Here is a 23,845-nt window from a genome sequence, read left to right as displayed (position 1 = left end):
AGCAGCATTAAAGCAGCATAGAGTTTTCCTGATAAAAGAGCAATGCTAGATGATGATGATGATGGTGATGATTAACTTTTTTTTTGGCCAAGCACTAATAGTAGATTATTTATCTTTCTAAAATATTATAATTGCTATTGTTAGTTGTTTTGGGTACTTTGGCAGCAAATTAATTTTACTTTTCTCATACCAGATTTTTAAGAAAAGCTATTTAGATGTAATTGTTTAAACTATTTTAATTAGTGAATCTCGGATTAAGTGTAATTAGAGTATCCAATTAGATTTTTCAATGTGAAAGGTGAGAATTGAAATAATTACATTGAATGTTTATAAAAAAAATTACAGTTAAATTCAATTACATTATAATTTATCAAACGTTTTTGTACATAATTCAAACTAAATTTTTAGGTAAAAATAATGTTTTAAATTTTGAACATACAATTTATTTTAAAATATAATTATATATTATCTTATTAATATTGTATATTGTTTAAAGAAGATAAAATTTTATTGATTAGAGATGATTTTTATACATTTTGATTTATTAAATAATTAATTAAATCACTTAGTATTTATTTCTAATTATTTATATTTGACTAAATATCTATCTATAAAAACAAGGAGTATATGTTTGATGCTAGAAAATAATTTAGCAAATACGGAAGGCTTGAATAACGAGATAAATTTTTTCTCTCTCAAAATCTTATTAATTGCACTAATAATTGTAGAATATTGTATCATATAAGATGTGTACACACTTAATTTTGTGGGGGAGCATGTTAGGGTCTTGGCTTTATTGAGCAGGGGATTGCATAAGTTCTTTGAGCTGAATCAACATTTTATTGTGTAGGGGTTTGCATAAATTCTTTGAGCTTAATCAACATTTTAACCTAGCTTTAGAATTAAATTAATTTTTGATTTAGTTTTAGAGTTGTGTTAAATGATTAAATTGAATTTCATTTAAAAGTTTAAATCAAATTTATTTTGAAAGTTTTAGTAGAATTAGGTTTAACATAACATGTGGGACTTTAACTTATCCTTTTCTTTAATCTGGTACTTAAAGTTTTTTTGGGCCTAATTTGATACTTGAACTTGGCACTTTAATTCGGTATTGGAAACAAAAAGGTTCATTGGGCAACGGCTTAACATAACATTGGTACCTAAACTTGACACTTTTTTTCTAATTTGGTGCTTAATTTTTTTTGGTCCAATTTGGAACTTGGACTTGATATTTTTTTCTATTTTGGTACTTAAATTTAACACGTTTTTTAATTTGGGCCTTATTTGGTACATGAACTTGACTCTTTGTCTTAATTTGGTATCTAATCTCTTTTTTTGTCCGATTTGGTGTCGAAAGTTGTCGAATGTTATACAAATAACTCCAGTATATTAACGATGTTATTTTTTATGATGTAGTAAAATAATCAATATCGATCAACATGTGATTGAAGATATGATATTTTCTTTTGTATTTCAAATATCCAATTACTTTTAGTTTAATTTATTAACCTCAAATAATAAAATTTCTTATTTTGGGTTTTAAAATTAGTGTTTTTATTCAATATTAATTAGTTAAATATAACTCAATGCATATTTTTTAACACAAATTTTCTCTAATACTAATGATATTTTTGTAGCATAAAACAAATTTTTAATCTTGTTAGTGTTTTAGGTTATTTGTATAACGTTTAACAAGGTTAGATACGAAATTAAATGTAAACCAAATTTAGGTACTAAATTAAGAAAAAGTGTCAAGCTTAGATACCAAATCGAAACAAAAAAAGTTTAAGTACCACGTTAGTAAAAAGTATCAAGTTTAGGTACCAAATTGAGAATAAGGTTCTAGATACCAAAATTAAGAAAAAGAATTACAAGTTCATGCACCAAATGTTATATTAAGCCAAAGCAAAATAAAGACACTGAACTGTTTGTCTGCTTGGAATCGTTTGCAAGTTTAAATGCCAAAATTATCAGAAAACCATTAAGAAAAAAGAGTGCACTTTTTGAAGAAGAAAGCAAGTTGGAGAGATGTCGTTTAGAGGGAAGAGAAAGGGCGGAACGGATCATGCTTCTGACGAGACTGATGGCCACGCGCCTCCCAACAAAGCTTCTAAGATTTCAGCCGCCGATGACTCTGATGATTCCGACGACATCGTTGTCTGCGAGGTCACTCTCAACATTCTCTCGTTAATTCTCCCTTTATATTATATATTTGATGCCTTTTTTTCGAACGTATGCGATTCTAGGGTTTTGTATTTGGAGGGTTTTTTTTTTTTTGAAATTGTATATTGAACAAAATTAATGAAATGTGGAATTCTTTTCCCCCCCTTTTTGACTGCAGATATCCAAGAATAGAAGAGTTTCAGTAAGGAACTGGAATGGCAGAATTTGGGTTGATATTCGTGAATTCTATGTCAGGGATGGCAAGCAATTGCCTGGCAAAAAAGGTACTTTAAAAAAAAAAATTTCCAAAGATTATAATTTCAAGTTTGCTTTTTTTCTCTCTCTCTCAGGCTTGAAGTTTGATTTACTTAATCAATCTGTAATATATTAACAAAGGTGTCTTAACTTAGAAAGTTACAATATTTGTGTTATTTTGCTGTGTTTAGGACCTTGCAAACATGTTTATTTCATGGGATAATATATAATTTAGCCCCTGAACTTGTCCATTTATACCTAGTAGGTTGCTGAACTTGTATTTCGTCAACCAGGTTGGTCCCTCCACACTAACACCATTAGTTTGTTGTTGACGTGACATTTCTAACCAATTTGGTGGTGCCACATGGCAGCCTCTCAGAACTTCATGTGGCAAACATAGTTTATATATTTTTATTTTTAATTTCATGTTTGCCACGTGGCACACTTGGAGGCTGCTATGTGGCACCACTGGATTGGTTAGTAGGGTCATGTCAGCGCAACTAACAATGTTAGTGCAAATGTATCAACCTGGTTGACGAAATATAAGTTCAGAGATCAACTAGGTTAAAAAAAAATTAGGGGCCAACTAGGTACAAATGGACAAGTTCATGGGCCAAATTATATACCCTTATTTTATTAAGTATGGGTCTTTTTTTTTCAGCAACATGTTGAATCTAAATGTGAAGGCAAAGTGGCGTTATTAAATTGGGTATGTGACTTTCTCTTAGGTTGGTCCTTTCTATTATTGCCAATTGATGGTAAAAGTACCATGGAAGCCCCTATACTAAGAGTCAAATTGCATTTTGTCTCCTCTGAAAAAATGGGTAAATTGGTCCCCATATGTTAAATCAAAGAGCAAATTACTCCTTTTTGTTAAAAATTTCTTCAATTTGTACCGTTAGAAATTGGGGTAGTTGACAGAATAACCAGATAGTTATACCTGACATGCCACATGTATCTCATGCTGGTGTTTAGGGACCAATTTTTAACAATAGAAATGGATGAAGTTTTAATAGAATTCTTCTTTTGTTATTCCGTTTGTTATTCGTTGCTTTTTGTCTTGTATTTGTTGCTTACATAATCGGAGTTCTTTTTAGTTTTAAATATTTGATCTATTAAATTTAGTCATCAGTTAAAGTTCATGTATCCGTCACTTCTATCTTTAAAAGACTTGTGCATGAATATTTTGTTTTATGTTCAGGAGATTTAACATTGTTATTTTTTCAATACTAGAAGAAAAGCTATAATAAAAGAAAGTAGAGTGGCACTTAGGGACCTTTTAAGTCTTACCTTAAAAAGGAGTTTGCCTAGGCAGAAAAGGTGTGTGTTTGATTGAATAAGCATGACCCAAAGTGGCAGGAGGTATTATAGTTGATTTGCTTTATGACTTGGTCCCAATGTGTGCACTTGCCGCACTGCATTTCCCAAATTACACTTGTTATTCTGTGTTGAGATTAATGTACCTGTTTTCTTAATATTAATTTGGTTATTGAGTTTGTTTCCCTATTGTTTACTTCAACCAACATAAACAGACCTGTTAAAGTTGGGAACATCCGTTATTGTATACTTTATAAGGAGAAAACCTTATTTTTAGAAGTTATTGATTGTTGAGGAATTTTGGCATAATGCCAAATTTACCCCTCAATTTTTACATTTTTTCCAATTTAACCTTTATTCTTTTTTTGAGTTAAATTTGACCCTCTACCTTTTAGAAAAGGTCGAATTTGACCATTAACCTTTCAAAAAAGGTTAAATTGTTGTTTTTAAACGAAAATACTAACTAAAACGTTAACTTTTTAAACACAGTTGCTCGAATGACAATTCACATGAACTTCATGCTAATCTTTTTGAATTTTTATGAACTTTTTATATTTTTTTTGAATTTTAAATATTTTTGTTTTAATCTTTTTAAAATTATTTGTTGACATGGTATATAAGACAAATAGTGTCATAATTATGAAAATACATGTGGATTGCCATGTGGGTTGCCATGTAATGATTAAAAGCATTTGAAGAGTTCAGTTTCTGAAGCTTAGAGTTAGTATCTATCTTTCCCATTTTCTTTTCCTTTTCATTGTCAATATTTATGAACTAATATCATCTTATGCTCCTTCTAGGTATTGCACTAAGTCTGGATCAGGTATGAACTACAAAAGTTTATGCTTTATCTTTGTATTCTAGGGACCGTATCAAACTAGTCATTCTATTATTAAAATGATCAATTCAGTCCCTATATTATTAAAATGAATCAAATAAGTCTGAATTGTAACAGAGTTAACATTTGTTGTATAGAAAAATATTTTGAAAATGATTTTATTCAATTGCAGTTTAATTCCAAACAAAATATTTCGTTTACAAAACCATAAAAGCTTTAAAAATATTAACTCTGTTAAACAGTAAATGATATTTTTTAAATAATAAATGATAACATTATTTGATTCTTTTTAATAGTATAGAGACTTAATTAATCCATTTAATAATAGAGGGACTAACTTCATACAAGGATCCCATAGGTACTTTTACCTCTTACGATAATTGTTGAGACATTTCACTTATTTGATTTTCTTTTGGTTCAGTGGAATATTCTTCGGGATCATGCAGAGGAAATTGACAAGGCACTTGCTGAGAACTCTTAGGAAGTAGACAGTGTACCCTGTACAGAAGATGATGGGAGTCTAAGGTGTGTCGAGACTACTTTTTCTTTATGCTGCAAAAATGAAGTTGCTGGAGGTGGAGGTGGAGGTTTTGATTTTGACTGTAGTCTATTTCGACTTGTTTTTGATGTTGCTGAACTTAAAGATTTCATTAGGTGGACCTCCTATTAGTGTATTTAGTTGTGTAGCTTTAGCTTTAGACTAATATCTGTTGTATCTTGATGTTGGATGATATTAACATAATCTATTAAATGGAGAATATAGGCGTTTATAGTAGTCAGTTGAACATTTCCAGCAAAATTGATGCTATTAGTGGTTAAAAGTACCATGGAAGTTCTTGTACTAGGAGTCAGATCGCATTTTGCCTGTCCTATTCAAAAAAATGGGCAAATTAGTATTATAGAGTAAATTAGTTCTTTCTTTTAAAGATTTCATCCTTTCGCACTGTTAAAAACTGGCGTGGACCTTCTGCTGACTAGTTTTTAATAGTAAAAATGGATAAAATTTTTAATAAAAAAACCAGTTTGCTCTTTGATCTAATATACAGGGATTATTATTATTTTAATATAAGGGTCAAAATGCAATCCGACTTCTAGTACGTGGGCTTCCATATACTTTTACCAAAAAGAAGTCTTTTTCTGGTATTTTCTTTACTAGTTTCTTCCTTTTCTATGGAAATACTAGTGGTTATAGATGTAGATGAAGATGGAGGTGAATGGCTGTGACATGATGTTTTGTACCAGCACTAGATATCGGACGAGAATGTTGTAAGTTTGCCTTGGATACAGGATTACCAGCACTAGATATCTAGGTTTTCAATAAAGATCATTAAAAATAAGATTGCCTTGGATACAGGATTACCAGCAGGCAATGGAGAAGGTTCGGAAACGAAGATGAGACTGGTTTACATGCACTAAGGGACCGTCCACTTTCAAGATCAGTGTTCCAGGTGAGAGTAATATGCTTAATGCAGTTGACTGGGTTGAAATGGCAGCAAAGAAGCTGGAAAGAGAAGCTTTTGATAAGTTTCTCATGTTAATATAGGGTTTATGGACGACATAATGTTTGATTTAGCTCTCAATGTTTACATTTTTTGTCATTTTGACATTCCACTTTTTACAAAGAGTTGAATTTGACTATCAATTTTTCAAAAAGAGCCACATTGTTGGTTTTTTAATGGAAATACTGATTAAAACATTAGAATTTTTAAATATGACAACCTGCATGGTAATTCACATATTTTTCATGTATTTTTTGAATTTTGAAAATTTTTTAATATTATTTTAATTTCTAAATTATTTATTGACGTGATATATAAGATAAATAATTTGATATCAGCATGAAATGTAGGTGGACCGGTAATCTGTTATGTAGATAGTCACGTCAAAATTGTTAAAAATTTAATGTTTTAATTAGCATTTTCATTAGAAAAACGATTTGATATTTTTTTTAAAGGTTCATAATCAAATTTAGATAAAAAAAAATTTAAATTGACAAAATGTAAACTTTGAGGGGCTAAATTTGACGTTATGGATTTATGAAATGGTAGGGATAATGAGACTAGGTTGGATCAAAAGCTATCAAGAGGTGAGCTTTGGGGAGGGAGTAAGTAATACAAACTCCTGCATGAGTACCAGAGCAGTTATGTTAACCACAACTCAACTGCATGGGAGTCCACCACCATTGCAATTTCTCAATAAGTAAAATTCAAGGCAAAGCTAATGAGGTAGCCCATCAGGTGTGGATGGTTTAGCTTATCAATTTCTGCTAGTAATTAAATCAAAGAGAAAATTAGTTTTTTTGTTGAAAGTTTTATAAATTTTTACTCAGCTACAGTAGTTTTCAACTGTAAAAGTGGATAAAATTTTTAACAAAGAAATCAATTTATTTTTGATTTAACGTATAAAAATTAATTAATTTAATTTTAATTTAAAAACATATAATGTGATTCAGACCCTGGAAGAAGGAATACCCTCCTTTTTCTGGGGTGATGTCTCATGCGATTGCTGCTTTACTTTCAATAAAAGTTTCTATTTTATCTCAAGAACACCAATCAAATTGAATTTATTTGTGAGATATATCTCATCAAATACAAATTTTATTAGGAACGAAAATCAATAGAATAAGGTGTCTACAAAAATATCAAATTACTTCAACCTTCGACTCAAGGATCAAATTCTGTTATTAGGCCATAACTTTTTATTTGGTCCTCACTTTAATTTGATTAATTTTAGTTCTTATTGAAATTTTATCTTTGATCCAAATTGTAATAGTTAAATTTATTAAGTCAAATTATACTATTAGTCATGTATTACTATAAATTGTGGATTTAATTATTGTGTTTTAATTTGATTATTATATGAAAATGGCGAGTTGATATGATATTTTTTGCTGCATAAGATTTTGAAAAAAATACGGGTAAACTACAAAAATAGTCACTTTTGTTTGCCTCAGGTTACATTTTAGTCACTTATGTTTGAAATGTTACGTTTTAGTCACTTATGTTATTATTTTGTTACGAAGTGATCACTCTTCCATTAAGTTCTGTTATCTCCCTAACGGTTATCCTATTTGACAGTCCAACTAGATTTTAAGTTCCAACTTGGATTTCCTAATGGGATGAAAATAGATTTTTAATTAAATAAATTTAATTAATTAAAAATTTTAAACCCTAAATCTTAGTTAAAAAATCGTTCATCTCCCCCTTTTTTTAGTTTTCTTTTTCAGTTAAAAAAACCCCATGCCCATCAGTGTTAGTCTGATCCTTAACACCTGCGGCCTCACCCTCTAGCAAAGCATGGATTAATTTATGAAGGTTAAAACTTTCTTATAAGATTATCATCTTCCTTTGAAAAATTTGCGCAAGGTACCTTCCAACCAATGAGCTCTTCTCAAGGTGTCTTTCCAAAGCAGGGAATCCATTGAGTACCTCTTCCTTGAATGCAATTTTGTTTGGGCAGTCTGGTTTGATTCTTCCCTTGCCCTTTGATCCGACTCCCTTTAGATTTCTTCTCTATCTTCCTAGTTCCTTCATTGGCTCAACTCAAACAACATCAGCTCCATCGGTTCAAAGAATGTTTGCACCTATGCGGCTTGCACTCTCTAGATGATTTTGAAATCAAAGAATGAGCTCATTTTCAGGATGGTTGATCCTTCTCCAACAAGGGCAGTCATAAGGCCATGATTCCATAATGAATGCCTTCCCCTTTGACAACTTGCAAAGCCATCAATTAAGAATTCCTGTCTCAGAGCTCTCTCTTGCATTGTCTATTGCAGGTGAAATGGCATAAGTAGTGGAGCATCCATCCTCTCAACTCCTATCCATCCGAAACAACAAATTTGCTAGCAAAATTCAGGCCAAGCTTCTCACTCTTCACTCTATCCTTATTTTCCTCAAAAATCATAATATTTGTCTGTAGGTTCTTTGAAAGTGACAAGTATTTCCTCCAATTTGTGGGCGTTGGAAGCTCCAACCAGTTAATGCTGAGAAGGCATGTGAAACTGATGAGTTGAGACCCTTGAAGAAGGCCAAATTTGTGGTTCATGAAAAATGCTTTGATGATAATAGCTTTCTTAGTCAACTAAAAAAGAAAACTAAAAAAAGGGGAGAGATGAACGGTTTTTTAACTAAGATTTAGGGTTTAAAATTTTTAATTAATTAAATTTATTTAATTAAAAATCTATTCTCATCCCATTAGGAAATCCAAGTTGGCACTTAAAATCTAGTTGGACTGCCACGTAGGATTACCGTTAGGGAGATAACGGAACTTAACGGAAGAGTAATCACTTCGTAACAAAATAATAACATAAGTGACTAAAACGTAACATTTCAAACACAAGTAATTAAAATGTAACCTGAGGCAAACAAAAGTGACTATTTTTGTAGTTTACTCAAAAAATACAAAGAGTTTCGAGTATTTTTTATTTGTTTAATATGAGTTCAAACCATATGACTTCCATTCCTAATGTTATATGAAATAAACACGAGACATGACATAAACATAACACAAAAAAGTAACTAAAATGTGAGACAAAGACATGATAATGTGAAGATCAGTATAATTAAAATTTATACAAATATACAAGTATATCATATATCCTTCACATACCCCCCAATATATATAAATATTTATCTGGAGGGAGTTGGTATTGCATAAACTAAGATAATTTCTTCTTCATCTGTTTCCTCAATATTCCAAGTGGGCCAAACCCATTGTCTTTTACATTATCACTACAGCTACAGCTGCAAGTATTCAGATTAGTACCGCATTCAAGACACATACCTTTGCAGCTTGGATCACAAACTGCGTTGATTGTGATTTCTAGATGCACCAAGTCTCTTATGTGCTTCGAAATATCGATTTCTTTTCTTTTGGGAGGAAAATAAAGCCGATCATCCCAATCGATCGACGCATCATCATCCTCCGCTCGGTTACTTGCATAGGAAGATTTGAATCCTTGCTCAAAGGTTGCTCCTATATCAATAATTTCAGGCTCTTCAATGGGGTTTTCAGTTAGTAGAAGTGAGAAATTGGAGAATATGCACTCAGCAACAGGTTCACCACACCTTTTCAATATAAAGTTGGATTCAGTGCTAAATACAACGAGGAAAGAGGTGAATTTAATGCAGTAGAAACAATTCAAATTCAAAAGAGCTTGAGCCAATGCAATGTTACGGTAAAAGTACTATAAAAGCTCTTATACAAAGAGTAGATTGATCTTTTTCTATTAAAAATTTCATCCATTCATAGTGTTAAAAACTGGCGTGGTTGATGGAATAACATATAATGACACGTGTACTACATGCTGATATAAAATAACCAGTTTTTAACAGTAAAAATAGATGAAACTTTTAACAGAATGACCAATTTAATTTTTGATCTAATGAGTAAAATAGGAAAATTTCAATTTGACTCCTAATACAAAGGTAGATCCATAGTACTTTTACCGCAGTGACACATACAGATTTCATTTTGAATATGACGTGGATGAATTCACAAAACATGAACTAAAGGGATGAAGAAGTCAACAATCCTAATAGGTGTGATGATAACAATCACACTGGTAAAATTACTAAACCTCTTTAATTCCTTTATGTATGTTTGCAAATTTTATCATTTGAGGCATTCAGGGTAAGTAAATATCATTTTAGATAGAAATTTTCTGTAAGCTAGTCCATAGTCGTTACCTGTTCTTGAGGAAAACCTCCAATCAAGCAGAAAATCAAACCCTTTTGTAGGCATTGGATGATTTGCTTAATATCTAATCTTAGAAAATCACATTCCGTCTCATGTATATATATAACCAAAAATCAGATTCCACTTTACCCCTTTTACCAAAAAGAAAATGAATAAATTAATTTTCTTAAACTAGATTAATGAATAAACTGATACTTATACTAAAAATAATTCTATCATTTTTATTAGAAATTGGTCCATGTATATCACCACCACTAATTTTTTCATTTCTATGAATTGAGGAAGCAAAATATAAAGTTTAACGAATTGAAACTAATTAAGGAAAAGAAAAATACCTATTGCAACCGAGAGTGATGACAGTTTTAACAATCCCATCAAGCCTCATCTTTTGTTTCTTCCTTGTCACATCAATGGAGATCTGAACTGGGGTACCATCTGGAAAATCTTTCACATCTTTTGTAACCCGTAATCCCTTCAATGAAGCCCTAGATTTTGAAACAACGCTCGAAAGCTTTCCTAAACCCAACCTCTCTAAAGTTGTGCAATACTCCATATGAGTAACAGAAGGGTTTCTCTTATACATAACTGCTCCTTCCCATGGTGATTCTACGTTTTCAAAATCTTCTTCTTCGTCTACCCAATCAAAAGATATGGTGCTGTCTTCCTCGTTGAAAGATTGATTCTGTGAAGGGTTAATGGAATCTCTAACGGGCTTCAAATTATTTCTGAAAATTTGATGGTTATTTAGAGTTACACTCCATGGAAATTTGCAATGGCCAACGGAAGAACAGAAAGGAATCGATAAAGCAGGTTGCTGCAATTTTATATCATAAAAATTGGATGGACTAAAATTAGAGGGAAAAGCTATAAAAGATGATGACATTACGAGAGACATTTAGGTTTCCTTATTATCTACACCACATCAATTACTGCTTTTTCATTTTTGTTGCTAGCTAAACACATATACCGTCTGCCACAAGCCATAAATAAATGGCTAAATTTCAGTAGAGGTCACCCAACTATAATTTTTATCTTTTTTGATCACTTAACTATGAAAAGTCGTAAAATAATCACACAACTATTAATAAATTTCTTTTTTATCACCCAACTATGAATAGTTACAAAATCGCCACCAACTATTCAATTTTGTGCTAACCTGAAAATAGAAACACTCAAAAATCCTAAATAATTCTATGACCATTTTGTAACTTTTTAAATTTGAGTCACCAAAACATAAGCTTACTAATAGTTTAGTGACTTGGATGCAGTTTACCCAAATATTAATCGGATAGCTCTGCAGTAGGCTGAGCCTTACAAAAAGAAATACAGGTTAGAAGACCTACTGCAGACGATATGCGATTAAGAAAATGTCAATATTATCCGTCCACCTTTCGCGCCTCACCCGCCATCACTTCCCCTTCTCTTCCCTTCTCTTTCCTTCCTCTCGCCCTTATTACCATGCCTGCGCTCCTTCCCGCCGCAATCTTCGTTTCTCCGTGATTAAAAGATTCCCTTTCCGCTGCATTTGCTCTTTTCCAGCTACCAATTCGAGTATGTATTGGTTCAGGCATTTTATCGAACAGGTTCTCGTGTTGGACAATTATTTGATTTTCTTATTGGAAAAGTTGCAGATAGGAATCGGAATGTGGAAGTTGGCGAGGAAAAGTATGATGTTATTGTGGTTGGAGGTGGACACGCAGGTTGTGAAGCTGCTCTTGCGTCTGCTCGGTTGGGGGCCAAAACTTTGCTTCTCACCCTAAACATTGATCGGATAGCGTGGCAGGTTATCTTTCTTTTATCACTTTATTATTTTATTTCGTTAAAGCTAAGAAATTGCAAACTATGGCGGATATGTTCGTTACTGGCGTAAGTTGGTTTTGTTACTTACAGCCTTGCAATCCAGCGGTGGGTGGACTTGCAAAATCACAACTTGTACATGAAGTGGATGCGCTTGGTGGTGAAATTGGAAAGGTTGCTGATAGGTAATATCCTCAAATTTCCAATGTTGGCATATTTGCTAATTGTGTTTGTTTGCTTTGGGACGCTAAAGTGTAAAACTAAAATGTGTGTGGGTTTAATAAACTTTTGTAAATTTATTAGTATTAGTATTTTTTAAAACAACAATGTTTTATTTTTTATTTTTACATTTGGTAGCCATCTGCTTACTTTGATTGAGTATGGCTTTGTTTTCCAGCAACAATTTGGGAAGAAAAAACAGGCAGAAGCAAAAATTTCATTTGAGCTGTTGATTTCTAATTTATTTGCTTTAAGCCAAACCTAATCTTATTTGCAATCTATTCATTTGCATTTGGGACTTTGGTACTTTTAGGTGCTATCTACAAAAGCGTGTTCTTAATGTTTCAAGAGGTCCTGCTGTCCGGGCATTGCGTGCACAAACTGACAAACGGGAATATGCAATGCAAATGAAAAATGTGGTTGAGAGGCAAGTTTCTTTCTTTCCATTCCAATTTACATATCCGTTTGTAGCAATTAGCATCTATTGTCATTTTTTTATTAGAAGAATAATTAATATGTTTTAGTAGAATCTTGATTTTGTAACAGCATTAACACTATCTGGCTAACTGATTAATTTTCCTATTCATGATATTTTTAGCTTATAGTTAGGTGCCTATATTATGTAGCATTTGTGATTGAATTGTGATATTCAAAGGCAAATAGATAGACTTTGTAATTATGATATAATAAAATCGATAAAAAAACATAAGGTGGTCGCATGGAAAAGATAGAAAATCCATAACTGTTTTATTTTCTTTTGCAACATCACAAAAGAATTGTTGCCTTAGAAGTTAAATAATAGTTACAGCCAAACATCCATCTAAACCCTTTAAGAGCAACTATTTATAGGGCTGATGATAACAAAAAAGTCTCAGATAAAAATGAAAATTGTGCAAATAATAGTTAGTTTAAAATGTAGCTTCTCCTTCTTTCAGTTTTAATAAAAGGGGAAATTGATTTCTGATGAGCAAGCATAAGAATTTAGGAAAACTTATTTTAGAGTGGTCAATAATATTCTGAAGAAAGTTAGACTTTGATTTGTTATAACATTTTTTTATCTTTGGTTGTACTGACCCTTCTTTTTCCTGAGAAAAATATAAGCAACATATGCGTGCCCCATATTTTTCTGATGCATTTTTGTACTATAAAGGGAGTATGACTGAGCACTCATTGGTGGTAATCGTGTAGGTTTGTTAATGAAAGACCTTCTCTTGATTTGCTTTTAGATTTGAATTCTTAAGAGATCATAGGAATCAAATAAGAAGAAAAGATTCCAGTGCTACCCATTAGTCCTTGAGATCCATACCTGTGATTGGTTGTTTTAAAACTGCCACAGTAGCAATTATGTTGGAGAACTCTCTAAAAATGCTTCTCTTCCGTAACAAAAATATTAGATTTGTATATGCATATGGAGCATTCCTAGTTCCACTAGGATCTGAACAAATTCTCAGACTCCAACTAGAAACTAACTCAGCCTAGAACGGCTCAACGTCCATAATTAAACCTACTTACAAAGGAACCCATAAACATGTCCTTAGACTCAAATATTGCAATTTCCAATGAATCTAAAAAAAAATCAAATGCTCAAAACAAAAGGAAAAGAATAAGGGATTTGTATGATGGAAATGTTTTAGCCCTTCTTTTTATTTGTATTCTACCAGTCAAGTGTTAACAAAATCATTTTTGCAGTGATAATTCAATGCTGGATTAGACTGCCGTAATCCAAAACCTGCATCTGGTAAACTTCAAAATGGGTAGTTTATGTAAGAAATTCCAAAAAGTTGATTCTGTTAGTCTTTCCTTCTCCTTGGTTTATAGATTCATTTAGGAGCAATTATTTTATCCATTCCTTCATGCATTTGATCAAACAATTGGGTTTTGGTTTCAGCAATAGTTTCATCGACATGCTGCAATGTGGTTCAAGTATCTGTTGTATCTTTGTTTGCATATGCTCAAGTTTCATACGTATTTCTGTTCGTCATTCTGTTAACCATTGTTTTACTATTATTAAGGACAATTGACTCTGATACTAAATTGTTACACTTTGTTTGGGATTAATAGTTTAGCTCATCAAAGGGAAATGGAAACCTTTCAGCTCATTAAAAGGAGACTGAAACCTTGGGACTCATTAAAGAGAGACCCATTTATCTATAGGATTTTTTATTGAAATTTTGCTTCTGTTTTTTATTCCGTACGTCTTTTTAAAGAAGGACCAGTGTTATTACATATAGGAAACCTATTTTAGAAAAGAAACAAATCAACTAAAGTAAAAGCACAACAAAACCTAAGGAAAGAAATAAAATCGAAACCTAAACCTTAATTAGAGAATAAACAGTAATAGCCTTTCCTAACATAGATTTGGCCCATAACACCTACTTTGTGCTAGTAACTGTTCTTATAATAATGTGCTTATGACTATATTCATGGAAGAATGCTTTGTTTCTGTTCTTTTTGCTAATTGATGAGTTGGCCTTTTGTTTTCAGTACTCCAAATCTCTCAATTAGAGAGGCAATGGTGACAGATATTTTGCTTGGAAAGAATGACAATGTTGAAGGTGTTTGCACTTTTTTTGGTATGAACTTCTACGCCCCTGCTGTTATACTGACAACTGGAACTTTTATGAGTGGTAAAATATGGGTTGGTAGAACCTCTATGCCTGCTGGAAGAGCTGGTGAGTCTGCATCACATGGTCTGACTGAGAACTTGCAGCGTCTTGGATTTGAATCTGATCGGTTAAAAACTGGAACCCCAGCACGGGTGGACTGTCGTACTGTTGATTTTTCTGTTTTGGAGCCTCAGCTTGGAGATGAAGAGGTCCTTCCATTTAATCTCATATGTAGGTTCAGTGGATTAATCTTGTAAAATTTAAGATATTAAATCCTGCTTCAAAAATTGCCACCTGGTAACAGGGTGCATAGGTTAAATATCTTGGGGTCATAAAGTAATCTTCTTATATTTAACATCGTGAGAGAGGCGAAGTTTCTAGTTTCACCACAGTAAGAACATTATTTCAATTACACGTAGATCGATAGGTTACAGGAGCAGAAAAATTCCAGTTGATGTCCTTCATTTTTCTTGATTATAGAAACTACCTGTTAACAACATAAGATTTCATGATAAAATGCTGTTAGCTTGCAGTCTGCTTAAAACTTATTCTATCTTTTCCTACTAATAAGTTACTGATATTATTCTGGTAAACAAAAAGGAAAAAAATTACTCCCTGTTCCACTAAAAAAGTCACTGTTGACATATTTGGGGTCAAACTTTTTAAACTTTGGCCTCAACTATTTTAAATATTTTAGTTAATTAATTTAAAAAATGTTTAAAAACTACATCGAAAATTTTATAATATATATTTCAAAAAGATTTCCACAATAAAATATAAAGAGCAAGAAGTAAAAGTTAAAAAATTTTGATCATTTAAAGTCAAAATGTTACAAATTTAGTGGGTTATAAGGAGTACTGTTATTTGTTGTTCTTATAATAGTCTTTGAAAATTTTCAGGTCAGCTGGTTTAGTTTCGATCCTGATTTCCACATTGAAAAGGAGCAAATGTGTTGTTATCTGACACGGACTACTAAGAGTACCCACCAGCTTATTAAAGATAACTTGCATGAAACTCCTACCTATGGAGGATGGGTTGAAGCAAAGGGGCCTAGATACTGCCCTTCCATTGAAGATAAGGTAACTTTGTATTGTTTGAATTATACTTTTATTGGCTGAATTAGCATTGAAATGCCATGTTAAGCACTGTAGTGTTATATCTACTTATGGTGGCGTTTCACTTATCCCTAGTTGAAGTCTTCCCTTTTTGTTTCATTTTTACATGCATTCTCAGGTTCCACGTGATATCTTAAATTTTTAAAGAGCTATATTTTGACTTGTGTTAATTATGCTGTAAGATTGTAAACTTTCATGTACTTCAGTTTGAAGCTAGCTAATGGCAAGAATTCTAAGCTGTTTCTGTTCATATATATATGTATATATATACGCGCGGCTATATATCAACACCTAGAGGAGATTCTTGCTATCACATGAGACTTTTATTTGTAGACTATGTACTCATCTGCAAGTCTAACTCTGGCTCTATTCAAATTGTTTTTTTTTTCTTTTTAATTTCTTATAAGTTAGCTATCCATTATCTTACATAAAATGTCAGCATATTTTATTTTAATTTGTTTACCAGTGATCATCAAGTGTGAAAGAGAAATGCTGCCGATTAGTTTATGCTATTGCTAGGTACTGTGTCAATCCATGGTTTTGGACTTTTATTAACTTAACTAGTTTCATACAGATGTGAGATGTATCATAGAAATATGGAATTAAGAGCAATATTCATCAAGCTATTTTCTATATACATGGATGAATCTTTTTATACCTTTTCAAAAGATTTATGTTCTTATTACAGTTTAAGCCTGTAAAGATGCGACTGCATTGTTGGTTCAACCTAACTTGCTGATAGTATTTTTTTTTTCTACCTTAAAGAAAATGAGTCCTCTCTGTTTTAGCATTTCAATTAGACTTTTCCAGATAATGTAATTTAGTTTCTTTTTGTTACAATTTTTCACATGGTTTGTTTAGGCTATACTTGTTTCACATTGGTTTCTTTAGATTGTGAGATTTCAAGACAAAGAGTCTCATCAGATTTTTCTTGAACCAGAGGGTCGGACTGTGCCTGAGCTCTATGTGCAGGTAATGTTTTTGTGTCTCCTTTATGGGATTGAGAAACCATGTCTATCAATTAGATTTTGGAGCTTTAAACTTGCCTTCTAATGAATAGCTTAAGAACTACTAGTTTGTTGTATAGGTGAGTAAACCTATGGATTATTAGTCATGTCTTAACTTTTATGACTTTTCAATTTAGATGCCTTGAAATTCTTAAGCACAAAAAGAAAAAAAGAAGAAAAGAAGAAAAATGCTCGACTATGCCTTTTGATCTGACGATACTGTTTTCTCCAATTACATATGAAGTTGTCATTTATATGTTTTTGTCCTAGGAAGTTTCTGTCTTTCATTCTACATTGCCTTTCAAATTAGTATGAAACTTTGATTAAATCTTACTCTTTGAAAAACTTTTCTTCTTAAGTTCAATGCGAGTCATGCAACTACAACATGCATTGTAGCTATGTTGGGCATCCTATTAAGGGTATCCTAGGAAATTCTTATGTTTATTCTGCATTGCTTTCAAAATATTTGGAAAGTTGATTGAAACCTTTCTCTTTGAAAAATCTCTTTTTAATGAGGTTCTGAAATTAGTTTGATTCATGTAACGGGAATCCTATATTGGGCTGTCCTATGAATGTTTTATTTTCTGGTTCTTTTTCTATTGTAGTTGTTCTGTTCATTGTTTAAACATGCTGAATTTGTGCTGGTTTGTCCATTTATCTTATTAAGAGTCATGTGTTGCTGTTTAGTATGTGTTTGTACTTTATAGGGTTAATTCTGTTGCATCTTGTGTTTAACATAAATAGTTGATTGTTTGATCAACTTGACAGGGGTTCTCAACTGGTCTACCAGAAAGACTACAGTTACCACTATTGAGAACTTTGCCTGGACTTGAGAATTGTTCAATGTTAAGACCTGCATATGCTGTTGAATACGATTATTTACCAGCTCATCAGTGCTCTAGGTCTCTTATGACAAAGAAAATTGACGGTTTATTCTTCTCTGGTCAAATAAACGGAACTACTGGCTATGAAGAAGCTGCTGCACAGGTTTAAATATTTAACGGCCTGTTTAGTAGTGCTTAAAAAAAACACTTCTGGCTCCAAAAGCACTTTTGGAAGAAAAGCTGTGCTAAACAAGTTGCTTTTGGCTGAAATTTTTGGCTTTTTAGAAGTGTTTTTCAAAAACGCTTCTGAAAAGGAGAAGCTAAAACTTTTAGCTTTTCCTCTCCCAAAAGCACTTTTGGTGCTTAATTACTTTTTCACCCCTCTAATAACATAGTACTTTTTCTTTTTTCTTCTTGGTACTTAACTACAAATGTGTTAAAATCATTAATTAAAAATAATTTAAAAAAAATACTAATTACAAATATTTAATGGTTATATTTAAATATTTAAAATATAGTTTATATATTCTAATTAAATTTTATAAATAATTAATATTTATTGCTTAAAATATTTAAAATTTATATTTCATATATTAAAATATTAACAAGTTATAATAACTTTTTTATATTCTTACTAAAATATAATAATATTAACTATTAAATATTATTTAAATGCATATTTATTACTTGATAATAAGATATCTAAAATGGAAATTTTATTTCTCAAAAGTACTTTTTGACAGCAATGCTAAACACTCAAATTTTAAATCAAACTTTTCAAAAACACTTTTGAAAAGCACTTTTCAAAAGCACTTTTCAAACTTTTCAAAAGCACTTCTGAAAAGCATTGCCAAATTAGCCCTAAGTTTCCAACCTTCTTCTGTACATTATGGTGCCTTTACAAATTCATTTCTTTTATTGAACTTTTTCATGTATTAAGTATCAACAAATTATTGTGGTTCTTTCTATTATTTTTGTTATTTATTTATTTATTTATTTTTAAACAGGGCATCATTTCTGGTATCAATGCTGCTAGACATTCAGATGGGAAGCCCCTTATTGTTCTTGAGAGGGAAAGCAGTTATATAGGGACTTTGATTGATGATCTGGTTACTAAGGATCTTCGAGAGCCATACCGAATGTTAACAAGGTAAGCAACTCCAGATTTATAATGTTATGATAATTTTCTATACTTATCATACCATTCCTTTTGGCTATTTGATCTGGTTTTTGAAAATAGGGTGATTACACTTTCTTCTCATATGCTGTTAAGTCCAGAGAATTAAATTATTTATTCTTGGAAATGATCATGAATATGAGGATGCTTTCAAATTTTTTAAAATTTAATTTGTGAAGGATTTAATTGAGCAATTATACTTTATTGTTATTTCATGCTTTTTTAAAATAGGAATTAGAAAATTTCACAGCTTTATTTTTGGGAAAATATTCGGTACACTGCTAGTGGAATTTTTAGACTCCACAAGCAGGGTTAGGGGGTTGACAAGTGTCTAAGAGGTATAGTAAAATATTTAAAAAATGAATATTTAAAAAAAAAGAGACACGTCAATTTTTTAAAGCTGCTTGTGGAATAAAAAAATTACACTGCCAGTATACCAAATACTCGCCCTTTATTTTTTGGTCCTCTTATTTGTTCTTTTTACTTTTTCTCTCTCCATTTACTTTTTTTTCCTTCCTACTTCTTAACTCTGTTTCCCTTTCTTCTTTTGTCTACTTTTCCCTCACATACATGGTGTGTTTTCCATCTAGTTAAATCAAATAATTTCCTTCTCTCTCTGAACTCTCAATTCTCTTTCTATCTCTAGTTCTTAAGTCCCAACTTGCAGCCACCTCAATTTCCAATATCCTGTTTGGGCATCCTCCTGGACCATCACTCGTCATCACGACTGCTGCTCACCGGTGTTGGTTTGAGCCCAAATATGTTCACTTCTTCCTCTTCACTTGAACTTGATTTCTAAGTAGAATCTCTGGCTTATCCTAGATCTAACATCCTAGTCCACAACTCCTTTTCTCCACAAGCTTTACCTCTGCTGTGGAGCTGAAGAAGACATAGAAGAATGGGGGAAAACTTAGGGCCATCTTTTTAATTATAAGTGGGACATTTCATGGAGCTAATAATTATATGGTTTAAAATTTGAGGTAATTTAAAAATATTTAATTATTATTTTGGTGGAATAAGAGTATAAGACTACTTAAATCAAAACTTGAATAAAACTTATTAGCCGCCTAGTAGAGTTTTGAGAAACTAATCTATCTATAATATATATAAGAACGAGTTTGGAAAACTTTTGAACTGACCAATATAACCTTTTTTTGGTTCATTATATTACTGGATTTACTGTTTTAATTTTTTATTTATCATATTTATAGATAAGAATCTTTTTAAAGATTTATAATTAAGAAATCTAATTCTATTAAAAGACTTCTATTAAGTGAATTTATATAATAGTTAATAAAAATTATTTTATATTAAATTAAATTTAGATTATTATGTTTTACATAAACCAAAAAAGGAAAAAAAAAGGGAAAAAAATATATTACTTTAGTTTTAAATTGAAATTGACCATAATATAAATATAATATTTAGATTAGAATATTAAAATATATTACTCCCTTGATTGGCCTAGTAGCTAAAGGCTGTTCACCTATAGAATTCACCCGGATTTGAACCTCCTGGGGAGCAGTGGTAGCCTTTTATATGGGTCAGCTCCCTTTGGATGTAGTGTGTGTATGTGGTGTGGGTATGTTCCTACCGTGTGTGCTTGAGTACTTCATATTTCATAAATAGTAAATTCTTTTAATCTAATCTAAATATATTATATTTATATTATGGTCAAGTTTTTTACTATTAAGAAAGGGAAAAAAAATACATATTGAATATTGAAGAGTTTGATTTACAATATATCCATTTTAATAGTTTGTACAAATGCTTTAATAATATTATTAATTTTTTATTCAGCACTATATTTGAATTATCAAAATAATTGATATATGTTAAATATGTATATTAGTTTTTTTGAATGGTGTTTTTGTATTAATGACATGAAATAAAAGTATGTTGTACCTTTAATATGGTTAAAATGCTATAAATATGGTTTGAAATTTTATTATTATAATTTTGAAATGTTAAATAAGCTAATGTATTTTAACTATATTCAACAATTCAAATAAGGAATATTACTTTAATCTAATTACAGTAATTAAAAATATATTATTAAAAAAATTAACTAAAAAAGTTAAATGCATAAAATCACGTGCAAGGCATGTGATATCGAAATCTAATACCATTAAAAGCTGTTCAAACTGGATTCTATACTATGGTTCAGTTTAATTTTTTGGTTTCCTTAGTTTTTATGCACAGCCCTGAACTGATATACACATGAAACTGCTTTGCAAATCTTGGATAGAGAATAAAGCTAGAAGGAAAAGTCTTTATGTCATTCTGTCTATATGGTATTTGTTTGGCATGATTATTCTTAAAAGGACACTTGTGTTTATGAAGTTCCACTTTAATTTATAAGTTATGTTTTTTGAAGTTGTATCATCGATTTTTTCTCTTCTAGAAGACTTGGTTGTCGGGGTTTTTAGCATCATACTGAATAAATAATCTCGTCTATTTGTGTCTCTTCTTTTCCTCTTTCTAGCCGTTCAGAACATCGATTACTTCTTCGATCTGATAATGCGGATAGTCGTCTCACACCTTTGGGGCGTGAAATTGGGTTGATAGATGATAGACGCTGGAAAATATACCAGGACAAACAAGCAAGGATTTCAGACGAAAAGAAGCGGTTGAAAACTGTCAGGATTTCAGGTTTGTATTCTTTCTTTTGTTCCCCTCCATGAAGCCTTCAGCTTGCAAATTATACACCTTATATCAGGAACCATTTTCTTTTTATAGTTTGGAAGAAGACTAATAACTAACGCAGTTGGGTAAAGGGGAAACTCTCTTATACATGGGGAATATTAGTTTTTCTGTGGTGTTCAGTTTGCTTGCTGTATGAGAGACTGATTGATCTTATATATTTATGGATCATCATTATTCTTTCTGTTACTTTGCTTTTTTGATTTAAATATTTATTGTTTGATTAGTTTTCCAGGACACTGTTGACCCTTTAATTTTTTCGATATGCGTGATAAGACTTATTAGTACAAATCTATGAGAGTGAGGTCATAATATCTTGTGTGTATGTGAGATTTCTGTGCCCTTGAGAGTAATTTAACCAGAGCCAAATTGAAGAGAGCTGCCATTATAGTACACTGATATTGTTCCTAAACAATAATAGATTGCAAATATGGCTGCAAATTTCACGGCTGTTGTCAGTGGCCTCAATTTCTAGTATGCTTGATCATTGAATTCTTTGCATCAAATTTCATCATTCATCTGAAACTTGTTATAATCCTTCTTAGTATTTATAATAAACAATAATAGAAGTTTGTGATTTGTTGGAATTTAAAAATGGCTGCATTTTGTGATTGCTTTCCAGGAGGAGACTTGGCTGCTGATGTTTCTCACTTCTCTGGTCAACCTGTGAAGGAATCTTCAACACTAGAGAGTCTTCTAAAGAAACCACACATAGAATATAAACTTCTTGATAAGCATGGTTTTGGGAACGAAATGTTATCAAGAACAGAGAAAGAATGTGTTGAAATCGATATAAAATATGAAGGCTTCATTATTCGCCAACGAAACCAACTCCAACAGGTATGAATTTAGAGTTGCATGGTGAAACATCATTCTATGCCACCATAGATCTCCATGTATCTGCTTCTTTCTACACTCCTTGGCATCAGTATATAGTGAGGGAATTATTTATCATCCTTGATTTGTTTATTTTCTTTGTCACTTCCAACATTTTTGTTGAAGATGGTCCATCAACAGCATAGACGACTTCCCGAGGACTTGGATTACTATGCAATGACAACTTTGTCTCTTGAAGCACGCGAAAAGCTCTCCAAGGTCTGTAGCACCAAAAATTGGATTTGAAATATATTTTAAAGCATGCTACAAAAGGAGTGAAAATCATTTCCTTTTGGGGATCATGTTTAGGCATTCATCCAGTTGACAGTAACTCAGCAAGTGATTAATGCATGGTTGTCCCTCTGTCTGTGTGCTTTGAAATATTTGCTTTTCCAGTTTTACCAGACTGCATTGAATACAGAATCTTGAATCGAATTTACTAGACTTTCAGCTTAATGCATTTACTCATGGAAGAAGTTCACAATAGAGGGAATTTTCCTGGATAAATTGTTCAAATTTTTGTGAAGTTGGTTCTCATCAAATGAGGTTTGTACAATTGTAATTGAAATTTAATTCTAATCCCAACAGGTTAGGCCGCAAACTATTGGTCAAGCGAGCAGAGTAGGTGGGGTTAGTCCTGCAGACATCACTGCTCTTATGATTATACTTGAAACCAAACGAAGAAAAGCTCAAGAAGTGAGAAGACACCAGATACGTGCTTCTGTCATGGTAGATACTGTTGAAAATTTGTCTGATACATTAACAGAGGCAGTTGGTAAGTAGCAGCAGAATATAAGCCAGTCATCTAATTTGAACTTCTGCATGTCTCACCATCAGTGCAATTTATGAAGAACAATTCAGGAACACATAAATGCGGATGAGATCTTGAGTCTTTAACAATTAGAACCTTGAGGAACAAGTACTTTGAAGATTTTTCCGGAGGCTGCAATCTCTTATAGCATCTGGACCAGGAATTTGACCAGGAATTTGAGGTTAGTTTAAATTTTAGTTTGCTTATATTAATGATATTCGTATCTCGGAATATTCTCGTATCGTTTATGCCATTTGTAATTAGCACAAATATTCAGGCTGTAACTACCATATTCGTCCTTGATTACTTTGTTGAAGCTCTTTGGAATTGGAGTTAACTTGCTGCATTGCCATTGATGAAGGTTCATTATGCTTCATTTTGTACATTTTAGCAGTTCAATATAAATTTTCCAAGTATGAGAATGTTAAGCTGTCTTGGGT

The 23,845-nt window shown here is 31.8% G+C and overlaps 3 protein-coding genes across 11 annotated transcripts; 2 read left to right on the top strand and 1 right to left on the bottom strand.

The window, feature by feature from the left end:
- Positions 1-1,890: 1,890 nt before the first annotated feature.
- On the top strand, positions 1,891-6,981 carry LOC105798064 (RNA polymerase II transcriptional coactivator KIWI). 5 transcript variants are annotated; one of them, XR_001134903.2, is made up of 7 exons: positions 1,895-2,166; positions 2,342-2,447; positions 4,536-4,558; positions 4,995-5,098; positions 5,757-5,839; positions 5,928-6,021; positions 6,622-6,981. XR_001134903.2 is itself a non-coding variant. In XM_052620667.1 (5 exons), the coding sequence occupies exons 1-4, from the start codon at positions 2,029-2,031 to the stop codon at positions 5,052-5,054; spliced, it is 327 nt and encodes a 108-aa protein (XP_052476627.1). In that variant the 5' UTR covers positions 1,895-2,028; the 3' UTR covers positions 5,055-5,098; positions 5,928-6,215. The 5 variants fall into 5 exon arrangements, 2 of the variants coding, with proteins under 2 accessions (XP_052476627.1, XP_012483417.1); XR_001134902.2 differs by lacking the exon at positions 6,622-6,981 and having other exon boundaries at positions 5,928-6,215; XR_008188664.1 differs by lacking the exons at positions 5,757-5,839; positions 5,928-6,021; positions 6,622-6,981 and adding an exon at positions 3,080-3,127 and having other exon boundaries at positions 1,891-2,166; positions 4,995-5,348.
- Positions 6,982-9,111: 2,130 nt separating this feature from the next.
- Positions 9,112-11,210, bottom strand: LOC105798063 (large ribosomal RNA subunit accumulation protein YCED homolog 1, chloroplastic). The gene is made up of 2 exons (XM_012627960.2): positions 10,606-11,210; positions 9,112-9,639 (listed from the first exon to the last, which is right to left on the bottom strand). The coding sequence occupies exons 1-2, from the start codon at positions 11,163-11,165 to the stop codon at positions 9,231-9,233; spliced, it is 969 nt and encodes a 322-aa protein (XP_012483414.1). The 5' UTR covers positions 11,166-11,210; the 3' UTR covers positions 9,112-9,230.
- Positions 11,211-11,599: 389 nt separating this feature from the next.
- Positions 11,600-23,833, top strand: LOC105798061 (uncharacterized). 5 transcript variants are annotated; one of them, XR_008188663.1, is made up of 15 exons: positions 11,600-11,821; positions 11,896-12,053; positions 12,161-12,252; positions 12,600-12,713; positions 14,771-15,101; positions 15,792-15,971; positions 16,899-16,979; positions 17,783-18,001; positions 18,846-18,988; positions 21,501-21,667; positions 22,341-22,558; positions 22,721-22,813; positions 23,183-23,369; positions 23,446-23,586; positions 23,723-23,833. XR_008188663.1 is itself a non-coding variant. In XM_012627951.2 (14 exons), the coding sequence occupies exons 1-14, from the start codon at positions 11,638-11,640 to the stop codon at positions 23,463-23,465; spliced, it is 2,181 nt and encodes a 726-aa protein (XP_012483405.1). In that variant the 5' UTR covers positions 11,600-11,637; the 3' UTR covers positions 23,466-23,833. The 5 variants fall into 5 exon arrangements, 3 of the variants coding, with proteins under 3 accessions (XP_012483405.1, XP_012483408.1, XP_012483404.1); XR_008188662.1 differs by having other exon boundaries at positions 23,683-23,833; XM_012627951.2 differs by having other exon boundaries at positions 11,902-12,053; positions 23,446-23,833.
- The last annotated feature ends 12 nt before the right edge of the window (positions 23,834-23,845 follow it).

This window comes from Gossypium raimondii, chromosome 9 (genome assembly GCF_025698545.1).
Source record: "Gossypium raimondii isolate GPD5lz chromosome 9, ASM2569854v1, whole genome shotgun sequence".
NCBI classification, from domain to species: domain Eukaryota; kingdom Viridiplantae; phylum Streptophyta; class Magnoliopsida; order Malvales; family Malvaceae; genus Gossypium; species Gossypium raimondii.
This window is presented reverse-complemented; position numbering and strand designations above follow the sequence as displayed.

Excerpts from the sequence above, each read along its gene's own strand:
- LOC105798063 (XM_012627960.2), bottom strand. The coding sequence starts at position 11,165 with ATGTCTCTCGTAATGTCATCATCTTTTATAGCTTTTCCCTCTAATTTT. Across the intron at positions 9,640-10,605 it reads ATCACTCTCGGTTGCAATAG|GTGTGGTGAACCTGTTGCTG; the intron begins GTATTTTTCTTT and ends TATATTGAAAAG.
- LOC105798064 (XM_052620667.1), top strand. The coding sequence starts at position 2,029 with ATGTCGTTTAGAGGGAAGAGAAAGGGCGGAACGGATCATGCTTCTGAC. Across the intron at positions 2,448-4,535 it reads GCAATTGCCTGGCAAAAAAG|GTATTGCACTAAGTCTGGAT; the intron begins GTACTTTAAAAA and ends TGCTCCTTCTAG. Across the intron at positions 4,559-4,994 it reads TTGCACTAAGTCTGGATCAG|TGGAATATTCTTCGGGATCA; the intron begins GTATGAACTACA and ends CTTTTGGTTCAG.
- LOC105798061 (XM_012627950.2), top strand. The coding sequence starts at position 11,638 with ATGTCAATATTATCCGTCCACCTTTCGCGCCTCACCCGCCATCACTTC. Across the intron at positions 11,822-11,895 it reads TTTTCCAGCTACCAATTCGA|TTGCAGATAGGAATCGGAAT; the intron begins GTATGTATTGGT and ends TTATTGGAAAAG. Across the intron at positions 23,370-23,445 it reads TACATTAACAGAGGCAGTTG|AACAATTCAGGAACACATAA; the intron begins GTAAGTAGCAGC and ends CAATTTATGAAG.